This window comes from Rutilus rutilus (assembly GCF_951802725.1).
Source record: "Rutilus rutilus genome assembly, chromosome: 13".
NCBI lineage: Eukaryota > Metazoa > Chordata > Actinopteri > Cypriniformes > Leuciscidae > Rutilus > Rutilus rutilus.
Window position 1 is genome coordinate 15,176,278 of NC_140218.1, and position 21,102 is coordinate 15,197,379.

At 36.2% G+C, this 21,102-nt stretch overlaps 1 protein-coding gene across 1 annotated transcript in view; it reads left to right on the plus strand.

The window, feature by feature from the left end:
• itga5 (integrin, alpha 5 (fibronectin receptor, alpha polypeptide)) overlaps positions 1-21,102 on the plus strand; it is a 54,244-nt gene that overhangs the window by 30,063 nt on the left and 3,079 nt on the right. Inside the window, exons 16-29 of the mRNA XM_084427996.1 lie at positions 521-576; positions 1,576-1,733; positions 2,503-2,640; positions 5,709-5,776; positions 7,952-8,099; positions 8,724-8,816; positions 10,465-10,544; positions 11,245-11,325; positions 11,450-11,555; positions 12,283-12,447; positions 14,366-14,473; positions 18,413-18,526; positions 19,669-19,770; positions 19,865-19,987. Of these exons, the coding sequence (XP_084284122.1) occupies positions 521-576; positions 1,576-1,733; positions 2,503-2,640; positions 5,709-5,776; positions 7,952-8,099; positions 8,724-8,816; positions 10,465-10,544; positions 11,245-11,325; positions 11,450-11,555; positions 12,283-12,447; positions 14,366-14,473; positions 18,413-18,526; positions 19,669-19,770; positions 19,865-19,987 (1,540 nt within the window). The remainder of the gene's footprint in view (positions 1-520; positions 577-1,575; positions 1,734-2,502; positions 2,641-5,708; positions 5,777-7,951; positions 8,100-8,723; positions 8,817-10,464; positions 10,545-11,244; positions 11,326-11,449; positions 11,556-12,282; positions 12,448-14,365; positions 14,474-18,412; positions 18,527-19,668; positions 19,771-19,864; positions 19,988-21,102) is intronic.

Consider the following 21,102-nt stretch of genomic DNA (forward strand, 5'->3'; position numbering starts at 1 on the left):
AATATTACAAAAGATTTCTATTTCAAATAAATAACTTTTTAAATAACAAATAACTATTCATCAAAGAATCCTGACAAAAATGTATCACGGTTTCCGCAAAAATATATAAATAGAAATATTTCTTGAGCAGCAAATCAGCATATTAAAATGATTTCTGAAGGATCATGTGACACTGAAGACTGGAGTAATGATGCGGAAAAATGCTGGAATGAATTGAAATATTTAATACATTTAAATGTAATAATATTTCACAATGTTATAGTTTTTTTTTACTGTATTTTTGATCAATTAAATGCACGCTTAGTGAGCATAACTGAATTTTTTGAAAAACATGAAAAAATCGTACTGACTTACGTCAGTTAAATCACCTTTCCTTCCTTCCTTTCTTCAAGCTGTCAAGCCATTTGGCCTGAGGAAACGATAATGGCAAATATTTCATAGCCAAAGCCATGCAAGAAATGTGCCTCATTGTAATAAGTCCACTTCATCTCTCATCATTTATCTGCTGTGCTTCTTACAGTGTCAACCTGAGCTTTTGCCTAACAGCCAATGGGAAGCACCTACCAAAAGATCTCGGTAAGCCACATCTGCTCCCGTTCACACCTGTAGGATCCCCTTTGCAAAGAGATCTTAATAATATTCCTTTTTAGATAAGCAACCACCTGCAACACCCAAGCATTGCAGTGGAAAGTTATTCCAGGTTTAATTTTTACTTAATTTCTTCACAACCTAAAATAAATGTTTTTTTTTTTGCAGAGCTTTGCTTAATATTTCTGTTTCCCATCCCATCCATAAGCATTTCTTTGTCCATACGCAACCTTTACAATGTATCTATTTAGTAATTGCTTCCCTCTATATGGAAGGCATTTTATGCCAATTTTAAATAAATCAATTAAATAATAAAAATGAAAACTTAAACCAGATTAACAATTTGGTTATAGAAAACTGTACGCAAAATATGTGACAAAATTGAAAATGTAATTTTCACAGTGACAATGCATCATCCCTGTGAAATCAAGTGCGTTTTATAAAAATGTTTTATTCAAGTGCGACAGGGATGATGCATTGTCACCTTAAATATCATTTAATTTAATTTTCAATTTTGTCAAATATTTTGCATGCAGTTTTCTATAATTAAATAGTTAATCTGGTTTTAGTTTTGGTTTTAATTGGTTTATTTAAAATTGGCAGAAAATGCCTTCCATACCTCTATTCCCCTCGGGCTAATGACACCACCATATGCCCTGGCATTAGAGGCCTGGACTATGTGTGAAGAATAACACCTACTACACACACTCAGATAACTGAGCACAGGTGCCCAACATACATCTGAATGGCATGCACATTCCTTCATGCCCATCAAAAGCATTATGGCTTTTCTTAGAGTCTTTCTCTTCAGGTTTTGGATGATGATAAAACCTAAATGTTTGGGAGAACTTTCCACTCTTGCCAAAGCAAAAAGTTCTGATCTGACCAACTGGCTTTGAGATTTAGTGCCGTGTCAGCATGGCGCCGTCCTGCACCTGTGTGCCCAAAAGACTTCTAAATATATCTGTTAATGGGCCTGTGTTGTAGAGTTTAACGTTGAAGTTCAGCTGGACCGTCTGAAGCAGCAGCAGAAGGGGTCCATACGGAGAGCTCTGTTTTTAGACACCCATCTTCCCACACAGAAGAGGACTATGACTGTGCCAAATGGAGGCAGAATCTGCAGCGACACTAAGATCTACTTGCGGGTGAGTTTTACCTACGAAACTTTGTAAACTGGGAGATTACTGGTATTACTAGAAATATAACAATACACTTATGTCATGTTTTGGTTCGACGCACAGTGCTGATCTCACGATACAATACTCTCAACAACTTTAACAACTTAAAGGGATGGTTCACCCAAAAATTACAATTCTGTCATCATTTACTCACCCTCAAGTTGTTCCAAAGTATACTGTATGAATTTCTTTGTTCTGCTGAACACAATGGAAGATATTTGGAAGAATGGCAAGCAGATCTCGCCCCCCATTGATTACCAGTTCTTTCTTTTTTGGGGGAATTACCATATTTGATGCGGCATTGCCATATTTGATGCTAAATTAAATCTTTAATTTCTATACATGATGCATATTGTTTTCATCCACGATATACATTGTTGCATTTTTGCATTGCAATGTATTGTGACACTCCTACTATTGCTAATCTATTAAATTTAGGCATGTAATCATGTCCTAATGTGGCATTCAGAAGATATGTGTTGTTTAATGTACATTTTACAAGCAAGGAGATTGTGAGCCAATGAGAATTAAGAGTAGGCGGGGTTAACCAATGGAAATTTGCTGTGGAAAACCTACACCGTTGAAGTGATTCTTTTTCCATTTATTAGTACAAGATAAGTGTTATAAGTTAAGTGTGGCAAAACACAAATAAATGCAGCGAGGGATTAAGAGTGTCATTTCATCCTGCTTTCTGACCTTTCTCACAAACTCCCACTCTGTTTTCCTCGGAGTGTAGGATGAGAAGGACTTCAGGGATAAGTTGTCTCCCATCTTCGTTGCGCTCAACTTCAGCCTGAACCCTCAATCCGCGGCAGACAGACACGGCCTGCGGCCCATCCTCAACTACCAGACGGCGGAGCTCATCGAACAGAAAGTACGTATATTTGCTGCTGCAGATATCCCACAATGCTTTGCAGGAGTATTGCATGGTGCGGTGTGTTCTTCTCTCCCTTCATGATGAGATTATCAAAACATACATCTGGGATGTTCTCCAAATTGTCTGGAAAGCCGTTTTAAAGCCGGAGGAAATGTGTAGTGTGTACAGCGGATAACTTTTCACTGTCCCACCAGGAGAAGCTCTCTGGGCATTGTGGAAACTCCACCGTAGAGGTGTTTGTGTGTATAAAGGGTTAATAGATTTGTGTTTTTTTCCGGGCGGGCCCTCACAGGCCATATGCCGTCTGTTTAGGTTGAACGTTTTGGGTGGCAGTTTTCTCTCGGTAGTCATTGAGACAGTGCCGAACACATGGGCCGCTGTGTTTCTGCATATGGTCATTCTAATCAGAGATCTTGGAAACATTGCAGATGGAGCGATCTTCTAAAACTTTCGCTTATTCGGGCCAAGTGGAAGCTCTTTCATTCATGATAAACGAGTGTATCCATGATAATCAAAAGGAAAATTCTTTTTCATGTTGGTCTCATATGATTTAAAAAAAATTCAATAAACATAAACTGTTAAACTATTTTCAATTAAAAATTTGATTACTATAAAAATATCATTTTCTAATAATTTATTATTATTATTATTATTATTAGGAGTACTATTAATAATATTAGACTATTATTATGAATATTGCATATGTTTAACAAAAATATATATATATATATATAATTTTATTTTTATTTACTTTTAAAATTTTATAAAATTTTATTTATTTACTAAAAATATAATTATCATTATTATTATTATTATTATTATTATTATTATTGTTGTTGTTGTTGTTGTTGTTACCGCAACCATTTTTTTTATAGAGTATAAACATTATATAAATATCCATAATTAAAAAAAATAAAATAAATTGTTGTTGTAACCACAATATATTTTTATAGAGTATAAATACAAATATTGTTGGTAACCTATTTACAATATTTATACTGTGGTAACAACAATATTATTAAATATATGTATTATTAAATATAAATATATTTATATAATAGAGTAATTACATTTATGCAACATAATAAAATACTTAAATAATATATTTTCCTAATAAAAAATAAGAGATTATGCTGAACTTCTAAGGCTTTTCTTTTCAAGAATTAATGGAATAAATGAATAGATCTGACAAAAAGCTTGTATGTGGTTTTTATTTGCATGGGACCATTAATGTGAGGCTCCATATTCGTCTTGCCTTTTGATGAGAGCTGTTTTGGACCTCCTTTGATAAATGTTGTGAGTGATCTCGCTTGGCGCCCTCCAGTTTGCTGACCCAGTCATGCTGTTTGCAGACCCTGACACTTCCGTAAACACTTGATGGTGGTTTTGGCTGAGGGTCGGCTTGGACATACGCACATGTGACCTTCTCTTGTATCTCCTCTTGGTCTTCGATTGTTTGGTTGCTGCAGTGAACCCAAACAACCCTCTCCAGGAGGTTCAGAGTTGTGGAAAGGGGTGGGTTGTAATTAGAGCTCAGCGATTGCTGATTACAGGGAAGCCACTTCGCCCTTTCTAATCTCCCATTCTATTTTTTTATCCTCATCGTCATGTTGCGTCATCCTCGCACATGTTGGAAACACGGCATCAGGTGGTAGCAATTAGCCGTGGCACGACTTTCCCCTTTTCTTGATGTTTTAGATTCATTCATAAATTGTATATGGATATGGATTCTCTCTCATTAATGTGTGTGTGCGCTTTGGGATATATTTGTGTGTGTGGTGAGAGTTGGGTGGTGTCGCGTGCAGCTAGCATGCGGTTTAGGGGTGGCAGCCTCTGATGTGGATGTTGGTGGCAGATAGAACAGCCATAGCTCTTTATTCCTTTAAATAAGCTCTATACATTTTTTTAAGCCAATACACATCTGCTCTTCAGCCCAGAATTCGTTCAGCGTTGTTTACTATTCTAAAACTTGTTATTTCAGGCGGTTGAGAAGTGATGTTTACCAATGCAAATGGTAATGTTTATAGTCATATTGTATATTAGGCGGCACTATCCTCTGACGGTTACGCGGCCGTGCGCTAATACTTGACCCAACTGAACGGACTGTTTATGATGAAGCTCGCTGCGGGCTGTTGTTTACAAATATCTCATGAGTACTTTCCTTGGATTTTTGAAAATAGCTGCAGTTGTTTAATAGGAGTTTGTAAAGGTTTATTGGATTTTTCTGTGTAAAGAGCCCAAAGATGTTTAATTGCATTAATGGTTATAGGAATTGTATTATATGCCTGTTTGAATGACATTGGAGTCATTCTGTGTCCGATGAGGGGGAAAAAATCGAGCTTGAGAATCTTTTTTTTTTTTTTTTTTTGGATCTCAATCTTAATAAATGAATGAAAAAGTTTCTACTTTTAACTTTAAAGTCAACATGAAATTTACATTTGTTCTGTATTTACATGTGACTATAGATTTGCCTGGCAGGGTAGCCATATCAGCTGTTTTTCTGTGGAATTAGGCTACTTTTAAACTTGCCGCGGGTTGATGATTTTTTTTTTTAAAGGTTTATTTGACTGAAATGTTTGTATTGAGATATTTTACCCATTTTACATTCTAACAATGATACAACTGTGCTAGATGATGAGTTTTGTGACGAAGGGCACTGATAGGGAGCTTCTTTATTAAAACAGACTTTTAACTTTTAACAGACTTTGATTACTGCTATATAGTGATTTTCAAGTTGAATTGTGTATAACGCATACAGTGTCTGTAAAATATGCATTCTAGGTATGGGAGTGGCATATTTTGAGTTTTGATATTTGGGGAAGGGTCACTGGGCAACTTTGGGCTAGTTTTGTTATGCAAACGCTGCTGCCTGGCTTCATTCTGGTTGCCCTATATTCATCATCCAAACAATTTCCGAAAGACCAAATCAGGTCCTTTTTTCTCTGAGGTTTCACTCAGAAATAAGTCGCATTACAAAAGTAAAATGGGTTGCAAATTGACAATACAATAATCTCTCTCTGACATTAAGTAACTGACCTTAACTTTTTTTCTGGCTTCTGCTCTAGGCCCAGATTTTATTGGACTGTGGAGAGGACAACATTTGCGTCCCTGACCTGAAACTCTCCGTGCACGGGTAAGATGATTAGCAAGAAATGCAAAAAAATCAATAAAGGCCTGGGGTTTAGTTCGCTTGTTGCAAAGTTTGCAGAAACGCATATAAAGCAGAACAATTTTAGGCTTGAGAAATGAGTAATTGCTATTCCAGCTACTGATGAGACAAAAATGAGCTCTTAGATGAGATATTTAGATAAATATATGTGATGAGTTAGAAAGTCTCAGTAATGGATAGAGTTTTTCCAGGTGAGAATAGTGACACACACACACATGCACAGATACACACTGGGAAAAAAAATAACAGGAAGGAGGGCTAAGCAACCGGTGCTGGGATTGGCTGACTTAGCTTTAAAAAAAACTAAAACAAAAACTGGATAGATGAAACGGATAAGTTTGGAAAATTTGGGGCTTGGAAATCTCCACAGCCCCCTTTTCCCTGCAGTTGCAATGGCAGTTCCCTGCAGTTGATTTGTGAAATCTGTGGGTATTTTCTCTGTCTTTTATACATCGATTTGTTTGCATTTGCTGTTATTCTTCGACCGCAAAAATGCGCCTTACCAAAAACATTACAGATTTGTTGCATTTGTCTTAGGTCACATATTTATGAAACTGCGTAGGGCATTGATTCTCTCCGCGGAGTGATTTGGATTATCTTGACATTCAACAAGCCGAAGGAATAATACGACTTACTGGAAGGGTTATTCTTTAGGAGATAATGTGAAATTACATCTAGACAGCTTCCAAGAGAATGCCTGGGACAACATGGCTTATCTTTGGTACCACTGTCAGCATCTGCTTCCCAGGTCCATGTTGAGGAAACCCAGCCAAGTTCTCTGTTTCACTCAAATTAACTTTTTGTACTGAATCACTTCCATGTGATTATTAGAGCTCACAGGTGTTAATTTGTTGTGAGGATCGTGATATTTATTTTGATTAGCAATTGAAAGTAAATCTTGACCTTCTTGTGACATGACCCCAACCTCATATGTGCCATCTGAAGGGGTTTGTTATGAAAGTGCAGCAAGCGACGGCTTCCATGTAGGTTGGAGTCTCCCACCAGCCGAGTGCCAGTGTTTGAATTCAGTATGTGCCGCTTCCCCAGCGCGGCTTTACGAGGCCAGGCGGTAATTGGAAGCGTCTGTGTGGCCCTCGCATGGAATTTCTCATTGTGTCTGAGATGTAGAGAGAAAGGAAAAGGGGGGTGGAGGGAACATGTAGGAATAGAAAAAGGGAACTTTGCGGAATGTTTCACAGTCTTTGTCGTTGCATGTTGAACTTTATTGCTACAATGGAAATTAGGGGTTTTTTAATAGGAAATGTGTGTGTAATGCAGGAGGAAGGGCTTCCTGTTGGAAAGATCTGGGTGATTTTTCACCGCTAGATCAGCAGAATTACACTTTCTTTTTTGAAAGAAATTAATGCTTTTGTTCAGCATGGATTGATCAAAAATAACACATTTAGAATGTTACAGGAGATTTCTATTTCAAATAAATGCTGTTCTTTTGAACTTTGTTCATTAAAAAATCCTGAAGAAAATGTATCATGGTTTCACAAAATATTCATGCAGCACAACTGTTTTTTTTTTATTGTTTTTTTTTTACATTGATAATAATAATAAGACATGTTTTTTGTGCACCAAATCAGCATATCAGAATGATTTCTGAAGGATCATGTGACACTGAAGACTGGAGTAATGATGCTGAAAATTCAGCTTTGCCATCACTGGAATAAATTACATTATAAAATATATTCAAATAGAAAACAGGTATTTTAGATGCAATAATATTTTACTGTATTTTTGATCAAATAAATGCAACCTTGGTGAGCATAAGACACTTATTTAAATTTTTTTTTTTTTTTTATCATACTGACCCCAAACTTTTGAATGGTAATTTCCTTCATGGTTTATACTTTACAACAAAATTTCAAAAAGGAGGTGTATATCTATCTACTTTTTAATTGATTAATTAGTGGTGCTTGTTAACATACTAAAGCAATTGCTTATATTCTGGGTTAGAGATTTGAACAGACGTCTACCTGTATAAATAAACACTGACCAATAACTCCTCCCACATCTTTTGTACTATTGCTCTAAGATTAAATCAGCACTTGATAAACTCTATAGAAGACCCAGACCCTATATTAGTTGCCATGGCAAGAGTTTAATGTTTTGTTCTTGTTTTCGGTACTGCAGGGACAGGAAGGAAGTGTACATGGGCGATGACAACTCTCTGACCCTGACTTTCAACGCGAAGAACGATGGAGGCGGAGCTTACGAAGCCGAGCTGTATGTGGTCTTGCCACCAGAGGCCGACTACAGCGGAATAGCCCGTAATAATGAGGTGAGATATGGAGACCCTCCCTCCAGGTGCTGCCTATTACACGGACGTGTGCCAGATCCCGTCCATTAACTCCTACATGTGTTCAGCATTTCAGCTGAGAAAGACCTTTGTTCTGTTACTTTGATACTCAAGGATAGATGTGTTTTTTATTAATGGAGACATGTGATGAGAAATCCCGTAGTGAGGCAAAACTTGACAGCGGTCGGAGTTTTAATGTTTCAAACTGGTGGTTAGGGAAATGACAAAAATGTAATAAATTCAAATAAAATATTTTAACAATTTTAATAATTATTTGATCAATTATTTGATTTGATAAAAAAACATGTCTTTCTAATGTAACCCTATTATTTTCTTACACAGTATAAATGGGTCTTTATACATGAATATATGTAGATGACTATTCAAGGAAGGAGTGTCTCTCACAAGAGGATCATGGGCATCAGAAAAGTTTTAATGAATTACTTGAACATATTTTCATCCCTAGGGATAGTTTAGAGCAAACATGTAACATTCAACAGTAGTACCAGAACTGGTCTAAACAGTCAAGACATGAGTCAGGAGTATGGGGTGTGTGTGTGTGTGTTTTCCGAAATGACTGGTCTTTTTCTCTAATTCTCTGGACAGAGTCTGACCCAGCTGACCTGCAGTTATGAGACGGAGAATCAGACCCGTTACCTCAGCTGTGACCTGGGGAACCCCATGAAATCAGGCACCAGCGTAAGCACACTTACACTCTTCTTTCTGTTTGTGTGTATTTTGACAGTCATGGAAATGTGTAGAATCTTATGTTATGATGTCATGGAAAATACATTTCTATAGAGAATATCTATCTGTCTGTCTGTCTTTACGTCTATCTCTACATCCATCGTCTTTATATCTACATCTATCGTCTCTCTTTCTCTCTCTCTCTCTCTCTCTCTCTCATATATATTGTCTCTATATCTATCTACATCTATCGTCTCTATCTCTTTGTATCAATCTATATATCTCTATATTTATAGTTATATTTATTCTCAACTATAATTTTTTCCTTGGCTAGAAATTGCTTTTTGTGTGTGCAATTTCTATAAAATTATTTTTTTAACAATCCATTTATCCTTATCCAGTAATCAAAAACATCTGGAAAAGTAGCAATTCTGATTACTGACAACTAGCATTCTACCAAATAAAATCCAGACCTCCAGCAACTATAATTGTATGTCTTGTTAGTCATGTAACCTTTATTAGTCACCTAACCTGTTAGTCAGCTCGTAGTGCTGTCCGGGGGTCTTGTTAAGGGCTGTGTTATATCATGTTTGGACAGGCAGGAAGTTCCCACTAGCGATGCAGGAAGTGACAGTCATTTAGGCCCTACCCTCTTAGAGAGTGGAGTTCCCCTTTCTAAAATGCCACTGTGTGAAGATGGAGGGATTTTGGGCTTTTTAATGTGTCTGCAGAGATGGAGTATAATTGGGTGATTATACTCCAAACTGCTCCATGTCAATGTGTTTCCAGACACCTCTGTATGTTTCAGTCAGCGCAGCAACACTGCTCTCATTAGTTCATGGCAGGTTATCTGGGTGGTTTATTCAGCAATTTTATTATTAACGTTATTTTAGGTCATTATTTTTAGATTCCAGGACCACCAAAGAGGTTCCTCGCAACAACTGGCCTGTATCTGTAATCGTATCTTATTTAATGAGATATTCAGAAATCACACCTACCCCCACGCGCACGGACACCCACACGCAAACTCTCACGCATGGAGATGAGTGAAAACAAGAGCCGCTCGTATAGGGTCTTATTGCCAGAGTTGGTGTGCGTGCGGTGGGAGCATAAAACCACAATTATAAAAGGGAGGCTGGAACTCCCATGCAGTCTGGGGTTGTGTAGGTGACTTCAGCACTTTAGGGATGAGGGTAGTAACTAACTGGAGTGCTTTTGACAGTGTAGCTAAACATGACATCACTAAGATGAATGAGAGAGGATACATTTTAGTGTTTCCACTTGTGTTTTTTGGATGGAGTACAGGAAAGAAACATTCCACCAACATCAACATCCATCCTGTTGCTATGGTAGAAAGTGTATTATGGGTGATTTGTATGTTCTGTGTGCTGTAGAGAATTCTCTGGGGTAATTCGTGGACAGCTGCAATTCAGTATTGTGACATTGCAAATATTGTTGGCTCCTTTGATAAATTGCTTGTGTTTTCTCAAATTTTTCATCGTTTTAGCTCAAATTTTCTGATGAATGAAATGTACGTGTGTGTGTGAGTGTGTGTGTGTGTATATATATATATATATATATATATAAATGGAGGAATAAAGTTCACATTACCTTATGGGATAATATGATTTAGAAATGTATTTTGTTTAAATTTTTGCAGCTATGGGCCGGACTGCGATTCACAGTACCACGTCTCAAGGACACACACAAATTTGTGCAGTTTGACCTACAGATCCGTAGGTATGAAACTTGAGAATATACACAAATAAACACAGCTTATTTTTATTTATTAATATATTTGTTTTTGAAAATAAACATTCACATTATACTGTACATGAAATAAAATCTATACAGTAGCAAGCATGATAACTGTTTAGTACTGTTAGTAAAAGATCATGCTGCTTGAAATTTTTATATATATATATATATATGAAGAGTTCAGATGCAGTTCAGCATCTGAGAGTTCAGATCATTTTTATCAAGCTCGTATATTTAAGTTCAGTAATTTCACTTAAATGGCAATAATTGCCATTTAAGTGAAATTACTGAACTTAAATATACGAGCTTGATAAAAATGATCATTCTAGAAGAAAATTTCAGATGGCACTTAGAGGCTTTTGCATCTGAACTCTTCATATTAGGGCTGTGAAACGATTAATAGCATCCAAAATAAAAGTTTGTGTGGACTGTGTATAATTATTTTGTATATATGAATCCACACACACATGCATGTATATATTTAAGGAATAAAATAAATTTTATGATTGACAACATTAAATAAATTAATGTAATGATTTATTTAAAAATAATGTTATTATAAAAAAAAAAAATCAGACTGTTATGGTCACTGATATTTCATGCATCTGTAATATACGGTCAGGTTAGTTGCACATGCCCTTAAATATGCTCTTTATTAAGCTCTCCATCTGTCCATCTGCAGTAAGAATGAGAATAACTCCCAGAGTGAAGTCGTCCCCTACAAGCTGGAGGTGGTGGTCCAGTCTGATGTTATTTTGCAGGGGTGAGTTCACATGCAGAACCCATTTAGAAGTGCTTCACAAGACCATAGCTCTTCTGGAACTCTCAATAGGAAGCTCTCCCTGTTCCCTCACCTTCTCATTTTCCCTTTATCTCTCGTTTTACAGTGTTTCTAGACCAGACAAGGTCTTCTTTCCCCCACCGAGCTGGAAGTTGACCAAGAATGTAGGGGTTGAAAAGGATGTTGGACCCTCCATCCAGCACACTTACGAGGTAAAGACCTTGTCTGAGTCCTTCAGTTGGACTTGAAGCCAGAGTGGCCTGTCATTGATAGGGATCCAGAGTAATGGCTATAAATCATTGTGGTACAATTTTGGGATGTATGGCTGCCTAGCAACTAGCAGTTACATTTGCAGGATTTAAAATGTCTGCCCTTCTGCTTTTTTTACCTTAATACTTCAAATCATTTCATCATTTTATTTCGTAATTTCTTTTCATGAACCAAATATATATATAATTTTATTTCATATTAAAAAATAATATAAAATATAATTTATTGGATTTCATTTTATTCTTTATTCATCTTTTTATTTATATCAGTGAGTGCCGCTGTAATTGCTGCTTGCAGTTTGGTTTCTTTATACATACTTTCTGCCAGGATTCTGCAGATGAGTCATGCAAACAACTTGTACATGGAGAAGTTGTCATGGAGAATCTCCAACAGTTACACATAGGTCCTGAAATAGCAAAGGGAATCAAGTGATCCTTTTATGATGACCATAGAGTACAGAAACACCTGTGGAGCACGACTTTAATCTGTGGTTGTGATGGCGTACGTGTAATCATGAAAATAACAAAGCCGCAACCTTGATGTTAAACCAGAGCGGTATAGAGGGTTTATTATGACAACATACACTTGACTCATCTCTCTTTCTCTCTCTCTCTCTCTCTCTCTCTCTCTCTCTCTCTCTCTCTCTCTCTCTCTCTCTCTCTCTCTCAGTTGGTGAACAACGGGCCGAGCCGCATCAGTCACACTCAACTTCAGCTCAGATGCCCCATGAGTCTTCAAAGAAACATGAACAGGTTCATTTACCCACTGGAGGTCACGACAGAGGGGCCTGTTAACTGCACCACCCACAATATTGTCAACCCCTTGAACCTCAAGGTAAGACGCCCAGGGTTAACTGCAGGGCAGAGATTTGATCAGGGTTCACCTGATGAAGTAAATGATACTGGAGTGCTGTCTGTCATTATGTGCATGACTTTGATCTATCAGGCTTTTCTTTTAAAGCACTGGTCCACTGGTTAAAGCACTGGTTAAAGCACTTATCAGGAACGTGTCTGGGTCATATATCACCCAAAATGAAAAATGAAGCCTATTTGTAGACCCTTAGGCTGGAATACATTATTTTCATGAGAATTCTCATTAACGCAATGGAAAAATGTCATTCTCATTATTATAATATAAAAAAATAAAAAAAAAAAGATTTATATACCACGGTTGTATTTGTTGTGCAGGCCTTGTTGATAAAATAATTGTACTTGTACGTACACACACACACACACACATACACACATACACAGTGTATGAGAATAATGACAGTTACATTTAGTAAATCACAATAATGTAAAGATATTAGACAGGAGACTCACATGCAGTCATGTGAGGAGAGAACAGAAGCTCTTAAAGGGTTACTTCACCCAAAAATGAAAATTCTGTCAGTAATTACTCACCCTCATTTTGTTCCAACCCCGTAAGACTTTCGTTCATCTTCGGAACACAAATTAAGATATTTTGGATGAAATCTGAGAGCTGGCTCACTCCTCCATAGGCTTCTATGTAATCGATATCTGCCACCCCAGGAAGTTAGTAAAGACAATGTTTAAAATAGTCCAAGTGACTACAGTGGCTCAACCTTAAGTTTATCAAGCGTCGAGAATACTTTTTGTGCGCAAAAAAACTCAAAAATAACGACTTTATTCAACTATTCATTTTCTTCTGTGTGGGCCTCTGAGTGAGTTCACGTAGTGTAACAGTGTAACAGAACGTATAGGCTCACTATTGGCTGACGCTGGTCATGTGTGTGATGCTGGCCAATAGTGAGCCTACGTTTCAGATTTCATCAAAAATATCTTAATTTGTGTTCTGAAGATGAACGAAAGTCTTTTGGGGTTGGAACAACATGAGGGTGAGTAATTAATGACAGAATTTTCATTTTTGGGTGAACTAACCCTTTAAAGGGGACAGAGCTTGTTGATGACAAGCTAAATTTAAACTCAAGGGACATCCACTGTCAGTAACACCCAGTATGTCCCATACAGCCTCAAATACATATGCCAAACACGTAAACACACCACCCATCCATCTATATTTCCTAATATGTCCACCCTGTCCCTCGAACAGCCCCACCCAAGGGCATTAAACCAGCCTTTGATCCTCCTGCCATACTCTCATCTCAATCTGCTTCCCTTCGTTCTTCACGTCCCACTGCTGTCTATATAAACACAGCCATCAGCTTTATCAGAGCTTCTTATGAAAGACCCCTCAACAACACTTCCCTCTCCAAGAACTCACAAATGATCTGAACAAATGAGGGATCTCGCGTTAAAAAAAGGAATTAGAATCTCCATAAATGTAATGATTATTTCCCAACAAGTTGGGGACATATTTCTATTTTCTACAAGTTATAAGTTTCTACACCCCTGTCTCTCTATTCTGTCCCATCTGATGGGCGTTTGGATGATTCGTAACACAAAACTGCTGTTACATCTGGGATTGTGAAGAGCTCCTCTACGAAGTGGTTGTTTGTTCAGTTTCTCATGCTGTTTTAGGGTGTTTTCTTGGTTTTGAGGAGAGTATGAGTCTACACAATGGAGAAGTTGAGTAAAATTCAGACATCTGTTGCAAAATACCCCTTGTGTCCTGCACGTTGTGTCCCTCCCGTTGAGCTCACGGCTGAATGTCAGTGTTGAGTCAGAGGGCGTCAGTACAGATTGAACCGTGATGTCAGAGTCCACAGTGTCCAAAAGGGTGGCGAGTTTCCATTCAATGTTCTGTTCCCTTTTTCTCACTCTGTCTTCAGCTCCAGCAGTCTTCTACCGAACAGCCTCCTTTGCGAGACGCGGCACGGGAACACCACATCGAGAAGAGGGAAACGCACAAGGGCGAGCTGTCTCAGCTGACCAATCTGGTGAGATTTCTTCACTGTGAAGAGGGAAAAAAGTTTATAAAAAAGGCAAAACACAAAGAAAGCGAGTGAAACATTAGCTCTGTTCAGAAACCTAAAGAGCTGCCTAAATTGGCAGACAACATCCTAACTGAACCAGAACCTCATAAGTGAGCCATTTGAAACACTCTGCATAGTCAGCAACTCAAATAACCCAATTAGCACTTCTTGCAATTGATTCCAGTAGAGTTAGTAAGCTAATGACTTCCCTGCTGAAAAGACAGCTTATACCATCATGAACTGGCTTGCTGGTCTTAGTTGGTCTCCTAGCCTTGTCAGGCTGGTCTGTTGGGTGATTTTGGAGTGGGTTTTGGAAACTTTTCAGCTGGTCAGGCTGGGAGACTAGCTAAACACCAGCTCGGCCATGCTGAGAGACCTTTTTAACCCTTAAACGCATACCTCGGGTCTTTAGTGACCCGGGATGTCATTCACTACCCTCCTCCTCATTTTTTAAAGTTAGACATCAACCTTCTAAGTATTCCTCAATCAATTTATTATAAACAATATAACAAGAAAAAATAATGTTTTCCTATCCATTTTTTGGGGGGTAAAAATTGGATTGGGTCGAGTATTGACGTGTATTGTGTATTGAAAATTGACCCGAGGTGTGTAACATTGTAAATATATTTTTTCTGCTCAACAATATTGAATCTTTGATGACTGAATAAGAGCAATTCACCTTTATTCCACAAGGTTGCAATGTCTGATACACAATAATTAAGTGACGTTTCACTTATAGTTACCGCAGGCAGAAAACAAAAGAGAAGGAAATATCATCAGCTAAATTAGCGATTTACTGCAGAGCAAGTACTGAACTCAAACAAATATTAGTGTTACTGTCACTTGATGGTGGATCTGGTGAAGAAGCTGTCAGAGATCAAAATACTGATTTTGAAGATGTTGAAAATTATAGTTTTGAGAATATGATCACGAATATGACCCAGATGTTGAATGTACTGGGAAATGAGTTCTTACGAGGACAGTGTTGATGGTATAAAATATCTGCTCAAACTGAACCCTTCCAAGCTCCAAAAGGTAACAAAACATGCTTGTATAAATAATATCAGAAAAGTTTTATATTATTGCGACAGGTCGAGATCCATCTGTGTGAGATATAGATCCGGGTCGCTAAAGACCCGAATATGTCAAAACGATTGGCGAAACATTCATGCATTTAAGGGTTACAGCAGCTAAGAACAACAAACCAGGGCTGCATTTCCCAAAAGCATCGTGAACTAAGTTGATGGTAGAGAACATCGGTGGCAATGGTCTCCGCCGAACATGGTTGGGTCTTTTCAGCTGGGATTCTGCTCTAATTTGGAAAAAAAATACATAACCCACACATATATTGGGTAAAACGGTTAAAAAATCTGATTTAAATCATTTTTGTGTTTAAATAATGTACGGAGATCCCAAAGTGACATAGTGATGAAAAAAATTAAATGGGAGGAAAAAATTTCCAATGCTTTTGCGTTCACTCACAAACCTTTAGCGTTTTCTCGATTTATCTCAATATTTTACCACCATTTTGGATGCATACATTCAGGATTACCTTCACTGAGAAATGCAAATGTTGAACAAACACATCCAATATGGCGTCTGAGGTCATGAGAATGCAGCGAGACCTTTCGTTCACTAGTGTAGAAACTCAGAAGAAGGTCAAGTCATACAGGGTCAAAGATCTACTCTGACTGATTGGCCGCCATTAAAGATGTTTTGCTTGGTCGGTCTAGGTGCATGTGTGCGTATTTGTGTGCTTGCGTATATGCGTGACCATTAATGACCTCATTACTCTCCAGAGTGATGGGTCTGCCGAAATGTCCTCGCTCTACCCTCTAATTCCCCGTTGTTCTCTGCGTCATTAACCTCTCCAGCTACCAGCTCTCTCAGACAGCAGCTGGTTGTGTAGTCCAGCTGTAGGTAGCTGTACCTGACCAAATGAAAGAGGGCTTTGTCGCCTGTTGCGCTCAATCGCCCACATTTATCATCTCTTGCTTGATGAAGTGTTCCTAGAGGGGTATTTATTTCTTCGCCTGTTCCCTTGTGCTAATTTTGTTGAAGGAGAGCAGGAGTCTCTGTTGACATGTTAGTGAACAGTGGAGATGTGTTACAGGACTCAAAAGGTCCAACCTAGGTTTGCCATCTCTCAACTAGGATGAGGTGTTAATAGACGGCAACACTTTACAATAAGGCTTCATTTGTTAACATTATCAATGAAAAAAAGCATTTATTAATCTTACTTAATTTAAACATTTACTTATACGTTTTTAAAATCAAAAGTTGTACCTGTTCATATAATGTAATGGACCTGAACTTACATGAACTAACAATGAATAGTTATACTTTTACTTACTAACCTTAACAAAGATGAATAAATACTGAAACATGAATTGCTTATTGTTAGTTAATATTAGTTAATGCATTAACTAATGTTAACTTATGGAAACTTATTGTAAAGTGTTACCAAATAGACATACAAATATTGAAAAAGATAAATGTACTTGACCTTTTTGCATATATTATATTATATTATATTATATTATATAATATTATATTATATTATATTATATTATATTATATTATATTATATTATATTATATTATATTATATTTTTCTTATCTTATTGGCTTTTAAAAAATAGTTTTTCTTGTTTTAACCATTAATTAACTTAAATAATGTACATAAAAATATATAAAAATAATACGTGAATATATTTACACACACACACACACACACACACACACACACACACACACACACACACACACACACACACACACACACACACACACACACACACACACACACACACACACACACACACACACACACACACACACATATATATTATTTAAAAAAATTATAGTTGTACTCTATATACAATTTTTCCCCCTTAATTCTTTAGTATTTTTTCTTGATCTTATTGGTAAATAGTTTTTCTTGTTTTAACCATTAATTAACTTAAATAATTAATGAAAATAATGATTTAAAATATATAAAAATAAATTATACTTATACTTATACTTATATTTATAATTATACTATCTATCTATCTATCTATCTATCTATCTATCTATCTATCTATCTATCTATCTATCTATCTATCTATCTATCTATCTATCTATCTATCTATCTATCTATCTATCTGTGTTTATTTTTATTCTTTTTTTTAAATCAAGTTTATTTTTCTTAACTATTTGTAATATATATAGATATATATAGTATAAATATTATATGCAGTACAAGAGCTGGGGGGCCCCATGTAAAGTTGGGGTGGTACCACTATAGGAAAATATGTATGTTCTGTGATAATTTTCCCCCCCCACCCTCCTAATGAAACAAATTTGATGTTACAAGGATCCGTTGATGAACGCGGTAATGCACAGCTTGTAAAAACCATTGAGTTACATGTTATTGCATCTGTGGATTGGAATTTGACTTCAGGCAACTGTAGGCAGGATTTTACAGTCCTGTGACTCTTCTAGCGATTTCCCACTAATTTAAAGCAGTCGATGCACAAGACGCTAACATTAGGTCCTTTGTCACTGCCGTTGGCTCGTGACGCTAATGTCTTTCCCATGGTCCCATCTCTCCATCCGGATCTTCACATTCATAATTATTGTTGGGTTTTTAATTAATGCTCGTGTCTCAAATGACAACCAGGCATGCTTTTATGGTGATTTTATTTATTTCTGGCAGGAAATTTAACTTGCATGATCTGTGTTTGTTTAAAGGGCACGTCTTTTATAGCATCATTACAATTCAGTGCCAAATGTTTATTTGAATATCTGCAGTTATGAAGGGTTTGAAATGAGTTATGACATGAGCTAAAATGCACTGTGATGAAATAGTTCTGTAAACTTCCATAAACTGATTATTAACTCTGTTTTTCTGATGTGCTAGTCTTGCTCCAGTGTGGATTGCTGGACTCTTACGTGTAACGTTGGCCTGTTGGAGCGAGGGACGAGTGCCATACTGCATGTTCGCTCGCGAATCTGGGCAGAAACATTTATGGAGGTGAGCGGAAAACCTTGGTGCAAGCAGTCCAAAGGCTGTCGTCTCTCTAGATTATTACTAATACTGCAATAAAAGCATGTACAAGCTTATTAGTCTTATTTTAGACTCATATAAGAGCTTGCATACCTCTCAAAGTCTGTCCCATGATTATACCGGCTAAATTGATTTTACTTTATAGTTTTTAATGTAAAGTGTGACTGCTTCCTGTGCGAGTGTCTGTTCATGTATGTTAAAGAGAGTCAGATGATGTCTCCAAACAGGAGCTCTTTTGAGAGACGCCTTACATGCTCTCTGCAGTTCTAGCCAATACAAAGCTTATAAGTGAGTGCATTGAAAATACATTAGGAGAAATCCTGAGAGCTCAGCGGATTGGAATGTCAGAGGGGTTTTGTGAGAACCAAAGCCAGAAACACTGGGATTCAGTGAAGCAATACCGCCCCCATCTGGATGCAAGTGGGATTGTTACATAAATGCAACTAGGCACATTCAAATTAATGCACAGACAGTTTTACATGGTTACCAATTTTTGTGTGTTTGTGTGTAATTTGAAGTTGTATTTTCTCTTAAATTGTAACGTTTACATATTTGTTTTTAAAAACTAGTGAATTGAACATTTAAATAAAGATATTATATTATAGTAAAAAATACACTATTATAGTTGTACAATATACAAAATAAAACATTATTATTATTATCATTATTTTCTTATTTCAAAACATAATTGAGATTACTGATATTATCCAAAATGTATATTTATTTTCTATAAAACCTAGGCTTTTTTAAATTTCTTTCCTGTATTGGTGTTACAAATGTAGTTTGTGTGTGTGTGCGCGTATATATATATATATATATATATATATATATATATATATATTTTTTTTTTTATTTTATATATATATATTTTTTTAAACTATTGAGAATTAAAAAATGTAATATAAAAAACAGTAAAAATACTAAATTACAGTTATACAATGTACAAAATAAAATATTGTTATTATTAATAATATCATCATTATCATTATTTTCTTGTCTTATTTCAAAACATAGAGATTACTGATATTTTCTGTAAAACCTAGACTTTAATTTTCGATTTCTTTCGCATATTGAGGTTACAAATGTAGTTTTTGTGCTTTTATTCGCAGAATCCTTATAAAAACGTTATTCTGGAGTGCCTTGCTAGTTACAAAGTGGAAAAGATGCCATATGCCATTTTGCCCAAGGTGACTCCTAGCGGTGCTAAAAAGGTAAACTTTCTCATCTAATATCATTCATGTTCATCACCAGACATAATCTATGTAGTTCTCATCCAGTGATGGTCATCTTTTCTCTGTTAACTAGTTGGTGACTCCTGTGGTCTGGAATAAGCCAGACAGTACATACGCCGTTCCTCTGTGGATCATCATTCTGGCTATTCTAGCCGGCCTTCTGCTGCTCGCACTGCTGATCTACGTCCTCTACAAGGTCAGTGTCTGCCATTTTGATTTCTAGTTCAAGATGGCTAATCATAAACAAATGATTTTCCTTTGCAGTCAGACAGGTTTGCAACCAATAGTAAAGTCATTTTCAAACGTATTTTTAGGCACTAACTTGTTGCTAATTCTAAAATAAATCTTATCCTTCATCCTAGAAGTAGATTGTTACTAACTGTAAAATAATTGTTGCCAGACTAGTTGACAATCATGAACAAATCTTAATCTTTGTAGTTAGGCAAGTTAGTCACTAATTATAAGTTAAATATTATCCTATACAGTACATTAAGAAACACTTGTAACTAATCATAACGTAAATCTTATTCTTAGTCAGACTATCTTTTAACTAACCGTGAACCTATTCTTCACAGTCGAATTGACTAATTGTAAATAAATCCCTATCTTTCATAATGGAACTAACTTGTGGCTAACCATAAACTAAATTGTGTCAACCATAGCTAAACTAGCTTGTAAACTAATCTATTGTAGTCGGGCTATTTTGTAACTAATCGTAAATCTTATTCTTAGACTATTATAACTAAGCATAAACAAATTCTTATCAGTTATAGTAGGACTAATTTGTAAATAAATGTGAAAAACTTCTTATCCTTCTTTGCAGGGTTAGATAACTAAAACTGAAAATAAACTTTACTTACTTGAAATAAAGTAAACGCGTTAACTGAAATAAAATAAAATGTAAAACTATATAGACATTTCAAAAAACAAAAACTATTAAAAATGACAAAAAAACACAACAAAATCTATCTAAAATTAAATGAAAATGGAAAATATAAAAATAAAACCGGATTCAAAATATTAATAAAAACTACAATAGTATCTCAATTATATATATAAAAATGCTGCTTTGTTGGGCCAGCTAGTAACTAGTCATAAATTATTTCTTATTTTTCGCAATAGGAATATAATTTAACCCTTATGTGCTGTTGGGGATGTTTTCATCCACTATGGGGTATTTTTGAGTCTTAATGTGACCATAACTTTCTCCGTGTTTCAGCAAATGGAATGATTTTTGGTGACAAATCTTATTTTTACACATATTTTGGGAAAATGCTTTGAAATTTTTCAAAAACTCAACAGTACACTGTG